This window comes from Ziziphus jujuba, chromosome 7 (genome assembly GCF_031755915.1).
Source record: "Ziziphus jujuba cultivar Dongzao chromosome 7, ASM3175591v1".
NCBI classification, from domain to species: Eukaryota; Viridiplantae; Streptophyta; class Magnoliopsida; order Rosales; family Rhamnaceae; genus Ziziphus; species Ziziphus jujuba.
This window is the reverse complement of record NC_083385.1, coordinates 11,487,087-11,507,379: the sequence shown is the minus strand read 5'-3', so window position 1 is coordinate 11,507,379 and position 20,293 is coordinate 11,487,087. Positions and strand designations below refer to the sequence as shown.

The following is a 20,293-nucleotide window of genomic DNA, read 5'->3' as shown; positions in this document are numbered from 1 at the left end:
ATTAATTGCTTATTGGATAATCCTTATGTTGTTCGATATACAATAACAAGAATATAGCAGATGTATAAACATAAAAACCCATTGATTAATTAGTATTTTAGCGAAACGAGTTTGAATCTCCTATCCCAATATCCAAAAGAAAAAAATATGTATATGTATATCTTAGCTTGTGGTGTAAAATGCTAAATGTGTGTAAATATAATCGATGTTAAATTCTCTTGAAAATATATTCTCCATCACCAAATCGTAGGAGTTGAGACCATATTTTAAAAAAATTTAAGTAAATGAAAAACGTGAATAGTCATTACATTTATATTTTTTCTCTAACAGTGAGTAATCCTTTAACAATATGACTCGCTGGAGATTGCAAAGCTTGATTCCAATTATTCCCTCCATCATCATCATAATCACGAGCAGCAAAAATTCTTTTATAGCAGAGGTATCAAAAAGGAGAAGCCAAGTCATTATCTGTAGGTTCTTTCTTGTTTCTATATTGGACCGATCCAAAAGAGTGTCCAATAGAGGCAAGCAGAGACAATAATTGTGCTTGTACAGCTTTCTGCTCCAGCACCATCGCTTCGCCTCTCCCAGCCTACACCAGTTATTGAAAACCTGCAAAGTAAAGGTTCTCACGTAAGATTATATGTAACTGATAAGGGTATATTTTGGCAATGTAATTGTTAACAACTTATCTAAATCTCCTCCACCAATCAATTAAACCATCGTTCTGTCCCTGGCGAATAACTATCTTCTGGCCTCCCAGTTCTGTATCCTCTCTGTGAAAGTTGTAAATGAAGTAGTCTATCGACTTAATCAAATTATAAATTATTGAAGATAAAGGCACATGTATCATTGTATGTCCACACATACAATGTCCACACATACGTCCTTAATAATAATACATATAATATGTCTTCTATTTTATTATTCAATATGCTGGATATCGAAATTACATATATAATACGTACGTAGTTATTATTAATGTTCACATACTTATTACCAGTATGCATAAGTTTATATTAGTATTATTACACACATTAAAATAAAAAAGAAAGTTTCTCAAATATGAGAATTATTATTACATGCCTTAAAATAGAAAAATAAAAGAAGTTTCTCAGATATGAGAATTTATTATTAATATATATATATATATATTATAAGCTCGATATTGGCTCCTTATTTCTTCAGCAAGCTGTCGCTTCTGCGCTTCTTTTCATTGGAAAGGGCTCTTGCAAAGCTGCAAGTATCAGAAAAGGGCAAAAAAAAAAAAAAAATCAGTACGTAGGTGGTAGAAGAGACAGATATACTACAACATTATATGTATTTATGTGCGTGTATATATATGTATATATAATTTTAAGTAGGTCTATTATTATGACTATATTTTATTTTACTAATGGGGATAAAAAATGCATAACCTGTCCAGGGCTTGCTTGTTGGTCTGATCTCCAGTTGGTTGGAGTTTACCAGTATCAAAATTCTTGCGTGAAACAGGTAGAGTCAGCAACTTGTTGCCCACATCCTTCAGATTTTTCAAGTTTTCTTGAGTAGCCAAATCCATGCTACCTTCTTCCTTCGTCAGTTTATCGTACTATATATTATATAAATAATTAGGATATATATATATAAACTCCAGTAAAATTTTTTTTTTTTCCTAAATATATATACCACTTTTTATATATAATTTTTCCCTTATCAAAGAAAATTTCGTTCACGACAACGAACATATAAAAAAGTTTTTCATGTCTATTCTTTTAAAGATACTTATTTATTGAGAGATAAACTGATATATATATATATATATATATATATATATATATATATATATATATATATATATATATATATATATATATAATACTAATAAAAGAAAAAAGAAAAAGCAAAATGAGTTATATCGATCGGAATCGGAGTTACTCACGTCAATCCGGAGATAGTTATCTCCAGAATAATCATGGGGCTTAAAAAGCACGGAGATGTGATAGTCAACCATATCCACACTTGCTTGAGAGAAGCATTCTGTAAGAGGAGAACCATGACCGCCGTCTAAGAACCAATGCAAAATCCCCCACTTGGAAGCCTCCCCAGCATCATAGTATCCATCGCTGCTGCTTGAACCCGTGCCAAGTGAAAGCACTAGAAAAGGACCGTAGTCCTTGGCATCAAAGTTTGACAATGCTGGATTTCCCTCGCTAATTTGTTTCACTACTTCAGTGATGGCAACAAAAGTCTGGAACAGTTAATTATTAATTAATTAATATACTTATAAATAAATATATTAATTTGGGTTTTAAATTTATCAAAAAAAAAATTGTTATATCAATTTGTTTGTTATCGTTAATCATGTTAATGAACATTGTTGATTGATAATATCTACGGTTATCTTCATATATAACAGGTTTACATTTTCATATTAGATTTTTACTTTTAACAAAATTAAATCGAGTCATAAATAAATTATCAATTGTTATATCAGCAATAAAAAAATCTAAACAAATAAATAAAGCTCATATATATGTAATAAATTTAGTAACTAAATTAAAACTGACAATATTAAGAAAAATTTATTAACGACCGGATTATTAGCAGCCACACCACCATCGACGAGATTGAATTCTTTTCCAGCGTTTTTAAATTTATAGGAAGGAAAGTAAATTGGGGCCGCAGAGGTTGCAATACAAATGTCTGAAAGTTTAGCATCCAAGCTTTGATTATCCTTCACCTGCACGCATGCAAGGAAAATATTAAGTAAATATCGTGTGTGTATATATATATATATATATATGTACCAGAGAGCGTTTAATATTTTAGAAAATTAAGCAAATTAAAGATAGACATGCGACCTGATAAGAGGAAAAGAGGGTGGGCTGGAGTTTCTTGATATCGAAAGTAGGAATAACCAGGTTTGTCAAAGTTTCATGCAACTTTTTCCCCTTCAAATAATACTTTATTATCTCATGAAGTGTCTTTCCATCATACTTTGGTCCATGTAGAGCTGCCAAAATGGCCAGAAGTCCTCCGTGTCTTTTTTTTTTTTTTTCAATTTAAAAATAGAATAATAATTAAAAATTAAGCCGATATTGCAAGACCCAAGATAATGGCAATATAAGACATTAACGATTTTCATAAAATTATGAGAAAAATTACAATTATAAATTATAGTCATGCATGCCGTAAATATAATATATATAGTCATAATAGGTGTCAAATATTAATTAATAATTTCCCAACGACGTACTGCGGAGAGAAAATGCTAGGGCAGTGTTTCTCATAAAACTCTATAATACTTTTGGCATCGAATAAAGGCCTCGGAGGGTATTGATCGTCCGGTGCTGCTAACATGGCCGAAATAAGACCGTCAGTACTCGTCCCCGCAATTACGTCGAAGTAATCTGCAAGCCTTGCATTCGGACCATCTATTTCCTGCAATTTTTTTATTACATATTATGTCCAAGTAATTAATATACGTACATTTTTTGTTATATAATTTACGTAAATTAATAATTTTTTGTTATTTTGGTAAGTTTAGTTCTCATATTAAAAATGATACATATATAAAAATCTCGAACGTATATGTACATTTTTCCAAATAAACACATGCATGCATGCATGCATGCATGCAAATTGATCGGTTAATTACCTAAGTTTAGCTTCAAGGTAGGATAAGATAACTGCAGGGATGATTCCTCTAACTCCTCCTCCATCTATACTCAGAATTGTTATGCGATATCCATATCCTGGTTCCTTAATTCTTAAATCTGAGGTCGCCTCCATTGAGATTGAAGTAGAAATAAAAGAAAAATATGTCAGTGACGATACTGGTATGGATGCTATATGTGATCAATTTATTTATATAGAGAAACAGTTTTGGAGCCAATTAAAGAACAAGACAAGCTACTGTTTACTGCTATACGGTAGTCATTAATTATATATGTTTCTGTGATTTCAAAACCTTCCCTACCTTGAGGTACAGCCACAGGTAGAAGATGGGTTATCGGTGAAGGGCACCCGCCTAATTAAATGTTCCTACACTTAATTCAAGGCCATGCTCTTTGAAAAACAATTTAATGTTTCCACACTTTGAATTGATCAAGCTTTATGAAAAACGTTTTTTTTATACCATTGGTACATATATAGATAATATGATATTATAAGTCATCCATAATTAAATACTCAATAATTATTTTATATAATTTATATGCTTTATTTTAATATTATACACATGAATATAGATTGCTTTGTTTACAATATTGTTTGTGATAGTTAAAAGTGATTCAGATTACATGTAATACATTCTCTTGCTCTTTGGTCTTTATCGTGAAAAACTTTTATATGCCTATACATGAGTAATACACTAATATGGTGTAAAAAGCCTCCCCCATCAAACAGAAAATAATATATTTATATAAGATCCACAAAATTTATTTTATTGTTGTAGAACATTGTATATAATTATAATTTATTAAGTTTACTTTGTGCATAATGGTTGAAATCGAAATGGGTGATTATAGCATAAACATTACATATAATACTTTCCTTTTATCCTTATAAATATTGCACGTGGATTTATCCAGAGTAAATAAATAAGCTAGTAATATTCTAAGTGCTTATCTTCTTTTTTTCGTTTTTGAAATCTGAATTTTTTTTTTTTTTTTTTTTTTTTTTGCTTTTTTTCTAAGTAAAGGATAAAAGAAGAGTCTTATCAATAGGTTAAACAATGATTCACTGTAATTGATTTTTAGACAAAACACAGTCAAGATTATTGATTTTAGGACATGGCTATCTTGAGGACTTACACTTACAATGTTAAATGGAATAATGCTAGAGGAAATAAATCTCTAAAAAAGTATATCAAATACCATATATTAATATTTTGATTGGTTAATGTTTAATTACACTTATTTATAGTTTATTTATTATATTAATATATTAATCAATAAAAATATTGACACAACAGTTTATTTGACTCTGGTATTATTCTTTTAAATAAGCTAACCAAATAACATATTCCTTCACGAAACGCTATTACAATTTATTAATATTTCAAAAAGATGTGGAACACTTCAAAAATTAAAATTAAAATTAAAAAATATGGAAAAAAAAATTGATACTATAATATGGGGATTCATACTCAAAAGTATTGGTATTAAACAAGTAATGATTTTATCCCTTGCTTGTTCGTGAATAAATAAAACAAAACAAAATATGGCGGAAATTGAATTGGCAACAAGAGGCAGAATTCCAAACGGACCACTCTATTGTGGATCGTGGCAGTATGACAATTACCATACGTACTTATGCCATAAAAACAAGCCCACAAATAATTGAATACTTAGGCCCATTGGTTAGAGCCATCTTTGACTTTTTTTTCATTGTTGTTGATATATTTATTTATGGGGAATTTGGCCCTATACCCTTATTTTAAACACCTTTGAAAAATACCCCTGCCTTTTAAAACTTTTTTCATCTACCAATCTTTTTTTTATTATTCCAACTTTATCCTTACTCTGTAAACCACGTGCAATTTTTTTCTCTCACTGATCAATATCTCACCAACCACATTCCACATCCAGACAGAGCTTTTACAGCTTTAGCAGCTCACCTCTTCTTCTCTACTACTTGTCTTCTGCTGATGTTCTTCCCCAACATCCGTCTACAACCCCATCGCTTCCAATCAGCTCCCTCTGGCTGTAATCAGCAATATTTACCTTCTAAACTTCGTGGATCCGTCTGGGTTTGTTCAGGAAATCTCTTCCAAGGTCAGCAGAGTGGTGGTTTCGGATCACTACAAGACCGCAGTAGATTGCAGTGAGAGTTCTTGTTCAGTTGGTGAGAATGTGGAGAGGGTTATTGACATCCGGAGGAGTGGAGCTACTGTTGTTTTTGATTATTTCAAGAAAAGAGCTGGTAGTGGTCTAAAAGATTTGAATTTTGTTTCGATGAGGGTTTGATCTTTGAATCCATCTTCGTTCAAGCAGGTAATTTGTTTTTATCGGTTTATTGAATTTTTATTTTATTTTATTTTATCTTTTAAAGCTGTAAAGCTATAAAATTATCTCTTTATTTGGGTGTATAAGGCTTTTGCATTTGCTTTTTTTGAATTTGGAGGATGTAATTAGTCAGGGATTAACCGGCTTATCCTAGAAGCAGGAATGATTCTCTCGGCCAATCATATGAGGTTGCTCTTATGGTTGGAGCATTTGGAGATTACCTGGTATAGTCAATATATCCTTCTCTCTCTCCAAACATGGGTCATTTTTATATATGTTCTTGTACTTATTTCCTCCAGCGTATAGAGGTATTCTGTTAGGTAGAAGTGAATTGATAACTGAATTCTTAGTGTACAGTCATGTCAAGTTTATACATTTGTTTATGTTAGATTTGTCCTTCTATAAGTAGGCTATGAAAGCTGATTCTGTATTGGAGTTGAGGAGTGAACTTGGACATAAATTAGCCAACAAAAGCTATAATCTAAAGTTGAGATGTTGAGGTATGCAGCTACCTACCTACAAATATGATTGTCAATGTATTTGTAGCATATTTTTCTTTTTCTTTTTTAACATTCATTGATTAGACATTTTTTTTTATGTTATTAGTTGACTTCAATTTATCCATAGAAAATAAGTAGGCTTGGAGTGTACGTTAGTTTCAATCTAGTCTAAAGTTGTTATTTTACTAGCTGCACTAATAGTTGTTGACATGTTGTGGGCCTGAGGCAACTTAAGGACTTAAATGACATAGATGATTACAATAGCTTCACATTTCATTGGAGAGATTTCTTTTCTTGAAGAATTTCTGTTCTTTTCTCCTTTGAATGCATTGATTATTGGCTCGCCACATTTAAGCATTTACATGCTAGTTTTCTCGTAATTATAATTCCTATGGAAAAGCAATGTTGAGGACCAAAACTGGTAAGTATGGCATTAATTGCTTAGGATATTCTTTCTAGAGTTATAATGTGATAGATTGTTCTTTTCTCTAGTAATATATATTCATGCAACAGAGAAATCATACCTTAGTTCTCTCTGATAAATTGGATAAGCCCCTTTGTCAGAGTAAATAACAGTCAGTCACTGGGCATTGGAAATCACTTCAACTCTATGATGATGTGGTTCAAATAATACACCTAATCTTTTCCTTGGTTAAGGATTGAATGCCAATACTTCTGTAGATTTGTGTTCCTACTTTCTTTTGATTATCTTTGAAGTGTCACAACTAAAAATGCCTCTAGTGTCACAACTAAAGGACTATAGGGGGTCGCAGAATAATATAAGAATAGCCGCCAACCAAAAAAGTCTTTATGAACAAGCCACTAAAGAAGTGAATTTAATAGCTCTTATGAAAGCTCCAATTTTTAAGTATTACATTATCAGAACGTCCCATGTAGAAGAATTCAAGCAAATTCTCACTGTTAAAGGGTATAGAAGAATTCTAGCATAGTCTCACCATTAAAGGATACAGAACACGCTTCCATCTTACAATACAGAGTTTAAAAGAACAGTGGCTGACCTGGTGAAGACACAGATGGTGATCATTGAGGATTTATTCATGGGTCAACCATTAGGCCATTGACCACTTTTGCTTGTTGATGGCTAATGCCACTTATTTGGTATTGAATTGTAGTTAATTGACTAGAACAAATTGCTGGAGAAGCCTTGCAGTTTGTCTTAGTCATTTCCTGTTCTAAGTGTTTTTTTTTTTTTTTTTTGGTTGATACTTAAGTGTCTTGTTTTGTATCTATTTAATTGGCTTCATATGCAGAGTTAGGTCCACTCTCTAATACTTTAAACATTTGTCAAATTAATGGCAAGGCTACCTTAGCCTAAAACCAGAATGGCCACTAACAACAATGTTAGACCAGAGAGTTGATAGAGAGAGGGATGAAAAAAAGATAATGCAAAGGCTAATTAATTATGGGATGGCTATGCTTTAATAACAATGATGATGAGTTTTAAATAATATGTGTGAAAATTTAATGGAAATTTGGCAGAGGAGCACTATGATATGTAATTTCCTTTGTTAATTTATTTCTCTTTATATGGTTTTGAGAATCAATCAACCAAAAAGTTGGCAGCCCAGGTGACTCATGGCTCCCCTCTTGCCGATACCAATACTCTTCAAATTTGATATCCTTTTGTAGTGACCCTTTGATAGGGTCTTTATAAGCCTTTGTTAACCACCCTTATTGCAATGACTGGAGTATATTTAATATAGACTTTTGAATATTTTTATGAACTTTTTTTAAGTGATTACTTTTGCGAACTTCATGAAATTCTATTTGGAAAAAGTACTTTTTTATTATAAATTTTTATGTTATTGCATAATTTTGATTTTAGCAATATATTTAGTTTAAATGTAATGACCTTGATTTATTTATTACTTACGGTTCTTAGGCTTTTATGAAGTTTTCTTATGAAGTTCTTATGCCACAGTCTGATTTTGCTACTAGAGCTATAGCTAGGTGGGTGGGTGGGTGGGTGTGTGTGTGTTTTTTTTTTTTTTTTTTTTTTTTTTTTTTTTTCCTTTGAAAGAAAAATGTAGAAACCGGCATGTAAAATGTTTGAGGTCTAGGCCTTTTTATCCAAGCTTGAGATATCCTTTGATTTACTGGGTTTGTGAACGGGAAAGTTTTGTTGTTTAGTCTATTGGTGTGGTCCCTCTCCTTCCCTGCTCTATTATTATTATTATTTCTATAGGCTTATTAACTTCATACAAAAAAAAAAAAAAAATATTTAGGGTAGGTTTGACATGGACTGATCATCTCCTCTAGAGTTGAAGAAGGTGATGGTATGTGATATAAAAACCACATGAAAAAAATTACCGTTGTAGAGGTCGGAAGCCAAGTTGCTTTCATGAGTTGAGTTAATTAAACTTGTCAGCGCCTTGCTGTAGAAATTGTTGCAAATATATGACAGGCTTGTTGCCTTGTTAATGATTTTCAAGTTGATATTTCTATAACTATATCAAAATGGTTTGTATAAGTCCTTATATTATTATTGGTTTTCGGGGATCACTTAAATCTTGTTAAAATGTTTAAGAAGCAACTAGTAATGTTTTTACACAGAAATCTTTTTCTAGGATCAGCAGATAGAACTGTGAAATTCTGGGATTTGGAAACCTTCGAACTGATTGGATATACAAGCCTCAGAGTCACCGCATTCGACGTCTACTTGGTGAGTGAGCAAGTCTGCAGCCGAAGAGAGCTTGGGAGAGAGAAGAGAAAGAGAAAGAGAGAGCAGGTCTGCAGCTGGTGTTCTTTTTTATATTTTTTATCATTAAAGAATGTTGCACTCAACATGTTCTATGGTGTAATACATTGTTAAAAAATAATTGTAAATTTGGATGATTTATGAAAGAAAAATTTAAACGCAATTTTGATGATAATTAAAAATATCCTCACCTTAAAAGCATATATGGTCTGGTATTCCCTTGTTCCCTATATTGTTTATGTTCTTTATCTCTCATCTAGTGGAAACTAGTCAAGCTCCATTTGATCTCCCAGAAGCGGAATCTGAATCTGAATCAGTTGTAGGCTATAATGTGAATGCAATTTTTCCTAAGTCTTTCTTATGCTTACAAGAGGAGAGGTGAGAGATGCTTTTTCATAGAGGAAAGGAAAACAGAGGTGGTATTACTTTGGTAAAATAGTATTGTGTTTTAAGTATTTCATATGTTATTTACCGTTATAAAGATGGCATTATCATGATAATACGATATTAATGTGTGTATGGAATTATGGTGGAAATAATCATTTATTCTTCGCACAAATACACATTATAAAAGTAGGTATATTGAATTGTAATGATTCGAAATGAAAAAGAAATGAAAAATAAAAGAATTGGCAACAACATGGTTATCACATTTTACCAATTTTTTGGCCCCCACAAGTCCTCTAATGTGTGTTAAATGCAACAACATGCAAAATATACATTTTTCAATGATCCTAAGGAGAAAAAACCCCAAAAGTTCTGAAAAAGTTTTTAAATTGATACAAAAATTTGATTACCATAAAGCCTTCGATAATTACCGATGAAACCTACGGTAATCAATTTATCCTTGTTTGAAATACTACTGTAGATTTCATCGGTAATTACCGAAACCCCTATGGTAATCACATTTTACCAATTTTTTGGGCCCCACGAGTCCCCTTACGTGTGTTAAATGAAAAACCATGCAAAATATGGATTCTAAAATTATCCTAAGGAGGGAAACCCCCAAAATATCTGAAAAATTTCTCAAATTGGCCAAAAAATTACGATGACTGTAGACCTTCGGTAATTCCCGATGAAACCTTCGGTAACCAACATATACTCTCTAGAAAAATTACTGTAGGTGTCATCGGTAATTTACCGACACCCCAGTGGTAATCACATTTTACAAATGTTATGGACCCCACAAGTCCCATAATGTGTGTTAAATGCAAAAACATGCAAAATATGGATTCTAAAACTATCCTAAAGAGAGAAATCCCAAAATTGCTTAAAAATTTCTCAAATTGGCCAAAAAAATACGATCACTGTAGACATTCGGTAATTCCCGATGAAACCTTTGGTAACTTTTCTAGAGGGTATATGTTGGTTACTGACGCTTTCATCGGTAATTACCGAATGTCTACAGTCATCGTAATTTTTTGGCCAATTTGAGAACTTTTTCAGAGATTTTGGGGTTTTCCCTCCTTAGGATAATTTTAGAATTCATATTTTGCATGTTTTTGCATTTAACACACATTATGGGACTTGTGAGGGCCATAACATTGGTAAAATGTGATTACCACTGGGGTTTTGGTAATTACCGATGACACCTATGGTAATTTTTCCAGAGAGTATATGTTGGTTACTGAAGGTTTCATTGGGAATTACCGAAGGTTTACAGTCATCGTATTTTTTTGGCCAATTTGAGAGCTTTTTAAGCAATTTTGGAATTTTCTCTCACTACGATCATTTGATAATCCATATGTTGCATGTTTTTTCATTTAACACACGTAAGGGGACTTGTGGGGCCCAAAAAATTGGTAAAATATGATTACCATAGGGGTTTCGGTAATTCCCGATGAAACCTTCGGTAATTTTTCCAGAGGGTATATGTTGGTTACCGAAGGTTTCATCGGGAATTACCGAAGGTCTACAGTCATCGTAATTTTTTGGCCAATTTGAGAAATTTTTCAGATGTTTTGGGGTTTTCCCTCCTTATAATAATTTTAGAATCCATATTTTGCATGGTTTTTCATTTAACACACGTAAGGGGACTTGTGGGGTCCAAAAAATTGGTAAAATGTGATTACCATAGGGGTTTCGGTAATTTTTCCAGAGGGTATATGTTGGTTACCGAAGGTTTCATCGGGAATTACCGAAGGTCTACAGTCATCGTAATTTTTTGGCCAATTTGAGAAATTTTTCAGATATATACATATGTTTGTCCAAATATTTATATTTATATTTATATTTTAGTCTTTTACATATATGGTATATTTGATGGTTTGTTGCAACAAGAAAATAATGGTATGGCAAGAATATTGTATAGGTGGCCTCAATTTATATTTGTTCAATTTTTTCAAAGCAAATCATCACAATTCAATCCGACAACCTTTGATAATGTATGTTTCTACCAAGAGCATGCTAAATATAACTTTATTAATGATTATGACAAAAGAATCCATAAAAGATTTGGAAAAAGTGAGAAAATTACAAACAAAGTGGGTTACTGACATTAATTTTTCCAGCAACTACAAATTAATTACCATAGGTTTCATCGGTAATTACCAAAGGTCCTATGGTAATCAAATTTTTGTACCAATTTGAGAACTTTTTCAGAACTTTTTTAGAACTTTTGGGGTTTTTTCTCCTTAGGATCATTGAAGAAAGTATATTTTGCATGTTGTTGCATTTAACACACATTAGGGGACTTGTGGGGGCCAAACAATCGGTAAAATGTGATAACCATAAGGGTTTCGGTAATTACCGATGAAATCTACGATAATTTTTCCAGCAACTACAATTTGATTAACGTAGGTTTCATCGGTAATTACCGAAGGCCCTACGGTAATCAAATTTTTGTGCCAATTTAAGAACTTTTTCAGAATTTTTGGGATTTTTTCTCCTTAGGATCATTGAAGAACGTATATTTTGCATGTTGTTGCATTTAACACACATTAGGAGACTTATGGGGGCCAAAAAATTGGTACAAGGTGATAACCATAGGGGTTTCGGTAATTACCAATGAAACCTATGGTAATTTTTCCAACAACTACAAATTGATTACCATAGGTTTCATCGGTAATTACCGAAGGTCCTACAGTAATCAAATTTTTTGCCAATTTGAGAACTTTTTTCGAACTTTTGGGGTTTTTTCTGTTTAGGATCATTGATGAATGTATATTTTGCATGTTGTTGCATTTAACACACATTAGGAGACTTGTGGGGGCCAAAAAATTGGTAAAATATGATTACCATAGGGGTTTCGATAATTACCAATGAAATCTACGGTAATTTTTCCAACAACTACAAATTGATTACCGTAGGTTTCATTGGTAATTACCGAAGGCCCTACAGTAATCAAATTTTTGTGCCAATTTGAGAACTTTTTCATAAATTTTGGGATTTTTTTTCCTTAGGATCATTGAAGAAAGTATATTTTGCATGTTGTTGCATTTAACACACTTTAGGGGACTTATGGGGGCCAAAAAATTGGTAAAATGTGATTACCATAGGGGTTTCGGTAATTACCGATGAAACCTACGGTAATTTTTCAAGTAAGGACAAACTGATTACTATAGGTTTCTTTGGTAATTACCGAAGGCCCTACAATAATCAAATTTTTGTGCAAATTTGAGAACTTTTTCAAAACTTTGTCTTAGTCTCAACCACTTTGCATCCCTCATATGTTTGACTCATGCAGCCTTGCCTCATTCCTCCGTCACCATGCAATTTTCCAAAGACTCATATACTAATGTAACATGCAAGGTCAGGAAACTATCAAATGACATATTTAACAACCAAAGAATTAAAGAGTGGGCCTTTAAATGACATATTTACCAGGGGAAAAAAAAATCAAAGAGTCGTGCAAATTTATGGTTCAAATTATGAATATATTAAATACTCTAAATTATCCAGGATTGTAGAGTTTCATTAATGATGTTTAACTCTCAATATCTGGTTGACATTGAAAATGAAAAGATCGGTCGTGTTTTAAAACTTGATTCCCTTAAAAATGGTGATCTATGGAAGGAAGGACCTAAGCAACCGTATGATCATTTTTATAAACTAAAAATACCAGAACAAGCATAACAATTATGAGAAATGCATAAAATTTGATTCCAAGTATCTAGAAGTCCAGCAATACACCAATGGTTACAGTCCATGCACCTAAAGCCATTATAAAAGCCAGGATGTGCATCTTTTCTGAGTTGTGATAAAGTTGTTATGTCCAGCAGATGAACATGTTTTCTCATTCCAGTTAATACATCTTTCACCATATATAATTCCTTGGGCAATTCGCCTCAATAGACTGATCCACTTAGGAGATTTGTCTCATTTCCACAGTTTGTCACCCCTAGCTCATTCCAATCCCTTGCCACTAAATATGAAAAGGAAAAAAAAAAAAAGCATAAGAGAAATTCACGAAATTAATTTTTGGTTTTTAAAAAAAGAAATTGGTGATGGGAAAGAAGTAAACTTAATGGTAGTGGGTAAGAGAAATTCCTTGGAAGATGACTTTGGTTTTACTATGATTCATAGTAGAATCCACCCACTTAGCCCATGTTGTCAAACCCTTATGAAAAGCAACCATACAATTCATGTCTTTGAGAGTTTGGTTACCATCTTGAGAATTTAAATGCTCTCTTTCAAGTCCTCAGGAACTAAAGTGAAGGCAGTTCATGGGGATGCAAATTGGACAAAATAGGAAAACAAAAGTAGCAGAGAAAAGAAGTTAATCATATGTTTATAGCAACTTCATTAAAAACTATATGAGCAACAGAGCATTTAAATTCTTTTTTAATCATATGCTTATAGCAATTTCATTAAAAACTCTATAAGCAATAGAGCATTCAAATTATTTTCCTTTTTTGTTTTCTTTTACCTGGTATCACCTCTAACTAGACCCCATTTGTACCCAACAAGGACTGATTCCTTAAAGCCAATATTAAATCCCTTTTGCACTACAGCTTCTTCTCTTGCTATGAGACCATCGTGATATCCACTCTAGTAATACACTAATTGTTACATGAAATTCACAGAAAGGGTGTGGGGGCAACGATTATTACTTATAGACAAAAAAAAAAATAAAAATAAACCCACAACTTCAATATGTTAAGGAGGGACGCTACATCAACCTCATAACCAAGTGCACAAGGATAACGATATGCACCTGACCTAAGGCATTTTCAAGCACATTTTTGGAATTGTAACCAATAGTATGGGTTTCTCAATCTGTAAATATCAGTTTATCATGGAAGTCTTGAGTGCCATTAGCCTATAATACAAAACCACAAGCAAACTAATACCACATCTCGACAACCAACCTCAAATTCATAAAATAGGAGTAAGTATAAAACAGTTCACCTATCCTATCCCCAACTATATATTTGTAATCAACTTGAAAATTAATAATGTTCCATCAGCCAAGCCTAAGAAATTCCAACCTTGGCTTAAAACTAAACAGAAAGAAATTAGGGCAAACTAAACAACATAGATAGTATACCTCATGGTCCATATAGCAGGTATAACATCTTTTTTAAGTATTAACTAATTGTTTATATAATTCGCCATAGAACATATAACTAAAAGGATACCATAAGAATCACTTTGGTCACATCGGGCACTTGGCATAAGATCACTTTCTATTTGATGCTGCAAACTTTCCAAGTAAAGCTCCTCTGCACAACTACTGCTCACCTTCATAACCATAAACAAGAAACCAACATAAAATCAAAATGAAGTTATGTAATTAAATTATGATATCTAGCAAGATGGTGAGTGTCATATAAACAAGAAAACAAATGATTCAACATTTGAAGCAGATTTTAACCATAACCGCTTTCAACTTATTCTTCAATTTTGTTTTCTTGGGTTTTCTTTTCTTTCAATTTCCTTTAATATTCTGTTACAATCAGAAAATTCAACAAACACTCGTGAAGTGTTTCTGACCTTAAAGCAATATAGAAACCGACCCTAAAGCTCACTCATAATATTTAATTACCCCACTAAATTGTATAACCTACTACTACTACTACTACTTGATTTCGACTAGTTTCCTCCATTCCAATCATCGTCTTCGCCTTTTGCCAATCAAGCAAAAACCCAAGCTAAAAAAAAAAAAAATCAAAATACACAGATCCTTACCTCAAACGCAATTTTTCCTTAGTCTTTCATATGTTTGCAAGAGAAGAGGTAAGAGATGCAGGGAGATGGAGCATGGATTTTTTTTTTTCTTAATGAGATTGTGTGTGGGTTTTCTGGGGGATGAAGAAAAATAAAAAGGCATAGTGCAGAAACTTAAGACTCTGAGTTTCTCGGACTGAAGGAATGAAGAAAGGAAAATAGAGTAATTTTTTACTTTCATTGGGGATAAAATGGAAAGCAGATGGCAGATTAAAAAAAACTAAGAAATGAGAGGTATATTTCATTAGAGGCTTTAAAAGAAGGGCATTGGGCTAAATTCCCCTTTATTTATTTATTTTCTGGCGCTCCCATGAGAAACACACCTTAAAATATTCATTCATGAAACGCCAGCATCATTTATTAATAAGGGACAACAACATCTAACCACCCTGTATTCTAGTTCAAGCCCGTCTGAACTAGATCACTATTTCATAGTTAGGTCACCTATAACATGTACCACATTTACATATGCCATAATTAGGCCCGCACATTATTTAGGCCGATTGGGCATTGAAGCAAGCCCATCGGAGCCTGTCTGAACTAGATCACTGTTCTTATTCAACTATCCAAAGCCCAAATTGAGATAAATTTTACCTAATATCCAAAGTGTGAGCATAAAATTTCCCCCAAAACAAAATTTTGTGCATTTGCTGGAAAAGTTACCTCTCAATTTTTGGGATGTTGGTTTGACTTTCGAATATAAACTCTACCCAAAAAAAAAAAAAAAAAAACAGAAGAGCCCACAAACAATTGGAAAAGCTCCATCCAGGGCAACAAGCCCAAACAAGTAGAAAAAAAAAAAATGAAAAATTCCCCATATCGCTTGAAGCATCATTATTTATATACATAATTTTTTTGGTAATACATTATTCTTATACACATGCTATCAAAGTTAGTGTTTTTAAATTCGTAGACATCAGGGTGTTTAGAAAAAAATTAAATAAATAAAAAATGTGTGATCGTCTACCAAATTAGCTATAAACTATTGTTATAATTATCATTTTTTATTATTATTATACTTCCTTTTTGCCAAGAAGAGATAAAAAGAGAACAGAAAGAGGTAAGGTTAGAGTTTTTGATTAGGAGTTAATTTCATTCATTCATATATTTAGTATACAACTAAGAAACTTATATATTTATTCTATCACAATTGCACGAAATAAATAACAAATGATGTCAAACATGAACACAAATTAATCTATAATAATATTAACAACTAATAATTAAATAAAAAGATGTTTTCCTATACACAAATAATAATAATAATAATAATAATAATAATAATAATATAGGTCCATATCATATTATTATTTACCATTTATTATTATCATCTATATGTAAAATTTTCTGTAACACCCCATACCAAAAATACACATGATTAAACAACTTTGAGTAAGTTGACTAAGTTTGACCAAGTGAACAATATGTGGGTCCAAGTTGACTTTTTCAATAGCCAATATTTTTTGTTTGACTGAGATACTATTGTGTAGATCTCGTCGATACAAGTTCATAGACTGGCAGCACGCTAAATTCTGAGTTACAGATAAAAAGTTATGGTTCTGAGAAGTTTTAAACATAAGTTTTATATCAGTATCCAAACTAGTCTCCAGTTTTTGTCTGTTAGTGATCCAAGGCTTTATATAAGCCTAGGTAAGCCTTTCAAATAGGAAAAAAAGCCCAAAATACTCATTTCTTCTCCAAAACCTGAGAAATTCTCCCTTTAGACTCTTGGATCCGAATTGGATCGTTTCGACCACATGCCAGCCAAGTAGAAAGGTCACTTGAAGGCAAGCTCATCCCTGAAATTTCACGGCAATCAACGGTCGAACGCGCCCAGATCGGGCCGGCGAAGTCTGCGTTGGCAGGCGAGGTGGGTCGCCAGATTTTCTCCATTTTTGACCATTTCAAGCCAACCCATACACCTTTTCCACTGTTTTCAATCCCTCTGAACTCATTTCCATGGTTATTTTGTTTCAGATTCCTCACCGTTTGAAAGATCTGACAACGAGAAGTTCGGCGGAAGCTTCAACAATGTTTTCCGGCCACCTGAGGAAACTTTGGACCAAGGTGAGCATACTAATGAGTTCCTTGTCTCTTAGGCTTTCCGTCAATATAAAGTTTATGAATTTTGGAGGTCGTTTGATAATTTTTTCATTTTTGGATCAATTAGTTAATTTTCAGATAAGTTGGGGATTGTGTTTGGACAAAATTGGTCAAATTAGTTAAAATTGGAGTTGAATTAGTGAAATTGGATATAATTAGGACCCATTAGGTCGTTCAATTTCGAAATATTAGGCTTCGGGTGAAAATTTTCAATTTTGGGTAGCAGATCCTAAGGACACGCGATATAATTGGACTATCCAGTGTCCAATTTATGCAATTTTTGTAGTACTGTAAATTATTTTGAGACACTTGGGTTATACAAGTATCTCTGGTTTAGTTGTTTGGAGCCTGAGGAATATTTTATTATATTACAGGCACTCAAGTTGAGTTTGGAGGTGATCCTGTAGAGAAGCAGACGTGAGCATCTACAGTACTGTGAGTGGTTATTAGTTTTAAAAATGTTTTGGATATATAGTATAATATATATATGTGGTTTGAGTATTTTACTTATACCTTCGTTTGATTTGAATGTTCATTCTATGGATACATGAGGATCTACTTTTATATATATGTGTTATCATTTTATATGACTTTTGTCAATATTTTAAACGTTTGGACTTGTGGTATTTAAATATTTTGGTATTTAAATTGACGTTTTAAATCACTTTGGAAATTAATCGATTTGAGAAGGTATATTGAAAATTATATGATTTTAAGCATGTTCAAATATTTTATAAATTTTTTGATGCTTAAAATCGGTTTATGGTGAATATATTTCACTGTGGTATTTTCTTATTTTAGTAAGAAATAATGATTTGAAGTTTTTTTGAAATATTTAGACAAGTGGTTGAGCGTGAATATTAAATTATGATTTATGATATGGTAGGATGTTGTATCGGTTATTTTAAATTGATGTACCGTATAGTACCAAAATTTGGTTCAGTATTATATTACAGCGCACTGGGTTTACCACGGTGCCGTGAAGTTGATTTCATCTAACGATTATCTATTATTACCACGGACAGTGAAGTTGGGTTTATCCAACAGTTTATTATTATTACCACGGTGCCGTGAGGTTGGTATCATCCAATGGTTTATTATTGCCACGGATCGTGAGGTTGGGTACGTCCCAATGGTTAATTGATATTTCCACGACACGTTTCGTATATTAAGGGTCGTGAGATGGATGCCTCCCACGGTTTACAGATTGGTACATTGTGTACATTTGAACATATTATTGACTTACAAATATTGTGGTGATTTCTGCATTTTCATATTTATTTGGTGGAACTGTATTTATTATATTTTATGCTCAAATATTTATATCTTGATTTGGGACATTTTATACTATTACAATGATCGTTCATTTTATATTTGAGCATCGGTTTGATGATATAGTAAATTGGGATACAAGTTTGGGTTTTGTAAAATGATTTTTAAATGAGGAACTTTTCAAATGAGTGGAACGAGAGGTCTTGAAAGAAAGATTTTTCAGAAATAAATTATTATTTTTCTATTATACTATGCCACTCATTGAAATTTCTTTATCTCACGTTTTATTTGTTTTGACTTCGTTCCCCTAGGGCTAAGCAGCTAGTAGCGGTCTACCTCACGCACAGCTTATCGCTTGTTTCCTTCCACTACAGCAACTGTATTTATCCTTTCTTTATCTATTGTTATCTTCTAGACTTATTTATTACTTATTTGTACTACTAGACTTCGTTGACACTCTTATAATGCTCTGATTTTAAATATGGGATTCAGTAGAGACAATGGTACTTATGGTTGTAATACAGTAGGCCGGTTGTGGACTTTATGCTATTGTGGACTTATTTACATATATATATATATATATATATATTGAGGTATTAATGTTAATGTTGGTGTTTGATTATCTACATTTTAAGGTGAGGTTCCATTGGATATTTTTTAGGGATTGTCCAATGGAACTTCACTAGGCGGGATCACTCGGGAGGTCCTGGGAGGATTCTCAGGGCAAGTCCTGTCACTTTCCCTCAAGCATACCAATGGATGGTACAATGGGCCACTTGAATCAATTGTTGGATGCCTAACTTTCGAAACCAAATAATTATATAGGAAGGTCAATTGATGCAAGAAAGGGGAATTTGGTCCAATACACTTTTTAAAAGGGCTATGAGGATTTCTACCCACTTGTTTAAGAAATTTTTTGTTTTGCCCTTTTGTTTTTCAATATTACTAAACTACCCTTGATGTCAAAAACAAATCAAATGAAAAGGTTTTGTTTTTTACTTCCCTTCTGTCCACTCCTTCAAAAATCTTCCCCAAAAATGCCATAGCTGGCTTTTCTCTTCTTCTTGCTCACCCTTCCCCCAAAACTCAGAGCCGACTCTTCTCTTCTCCTTCTTTACCTTGCCCCCAAAAACCCCAGATTTAGGGTTAAGGTTGGAGTTTTCGAATTTCCGTCTTCTTCATCCCTATAAGAACTTTTGCATGGTTGTTTCAGTATGCTATGATCATCAGCATCATCATCATCGTCACGATCATGTACATGATTTTGCTGTCTCTAGCATTAGTATTGTGTCCGAGGGAACCCTTGATCTTGATGAGGTAAATAATTTATATATTATACAGTACATACGTCATATATTAGTTGAATGCATGTGCTCGGGATACATTGATAAATTGTGGGTTTCTAACAAATAAAGAATGCTTTATTGAAAAAAAAACAAAAAAGAAAAAAAAAAGCTAGCTCTTATGTTCAACCAGTAAAAGTATTAGTCATCAAAGTGTGAGAAAACAAGTACATAGGAGCCTAATTATTTAGTCAATTT

The 20,293-nt window shown here is 32.6% G+C and overlaps 1 protein-coding gene and 2 long non-coding RNA genes across 5 annotated transcripts; 1 reads left to right on the top strand and 2 right to left on the bottom strand.

The window, feature by feature from the left end:
* Positions 1-877: 877 nt before the first annotated feature.
* Positions 878-3,774, bottom strand: LOC107424765 (patatin-like protein 3). The gene is made up of 7 exons (XM_060819140.1): positions 3,650-3,774; positions 3,239-3,433; positions 2,844-3,024; positions 2,576-2,722; positions 1,922-2,230; positions 1,419-1,591; positions 878-1,237 (listed from the first exon to the last, which is right to left on the bottom strand). Exons 1-7 carry the CDS (start codon positions 3,772-3,774, stop codon positions 1,177-1,179), a joined length of 1,191 nt encoding a protein of 396 aa, XP_060675123.1. The 3' UTR covers positions 878-1,176.
* A 1,713-nt stretch (positions 3,775-5,487) lies between these two features.
* On the top strand, positions 5,488-9,412 carry LOC107413390 (uncharacterized). Of its 3 annotated transcripts, none has more exons than XR_009639779.1 (4): positions 5,488-5,978; positions 6,120-6,214; positions 6,400-6,490; positions 9,065-9,412. It is a non-coding gene; the product is annotated as an uncharacterized LOC107413390 (long non-coding RNA). The 3 variants fall into 3 exon arrangements; XR_009639780.1 differs by having other exon boundaries at positions 6,109-6,214; positions 9,079-9,412; XR_009639778.1 differs by having other exon boundaries at positions 6,109-6,214.
* Positions 9,413-13,578: 4,166 nt separating this feature from the next.
* On the bottom strand, positions 13,579-15,628 carry LOC125419825 (uncharacterized). The gene is made up of 3 exons (XR_009639554.1): positions 15,339-15,628; positions 14,789-14,891; positions 13,579-13,855 (listed from the first exon to the last, which is right to left on the bottom strand). It is a non-coding gene; the product is annotated as an uncharacterized LOC125419825 (long non-coding RNA).
* Between the last annotated feature and the right edge of the window lie 4,665 nt (positions 15,629-20,293).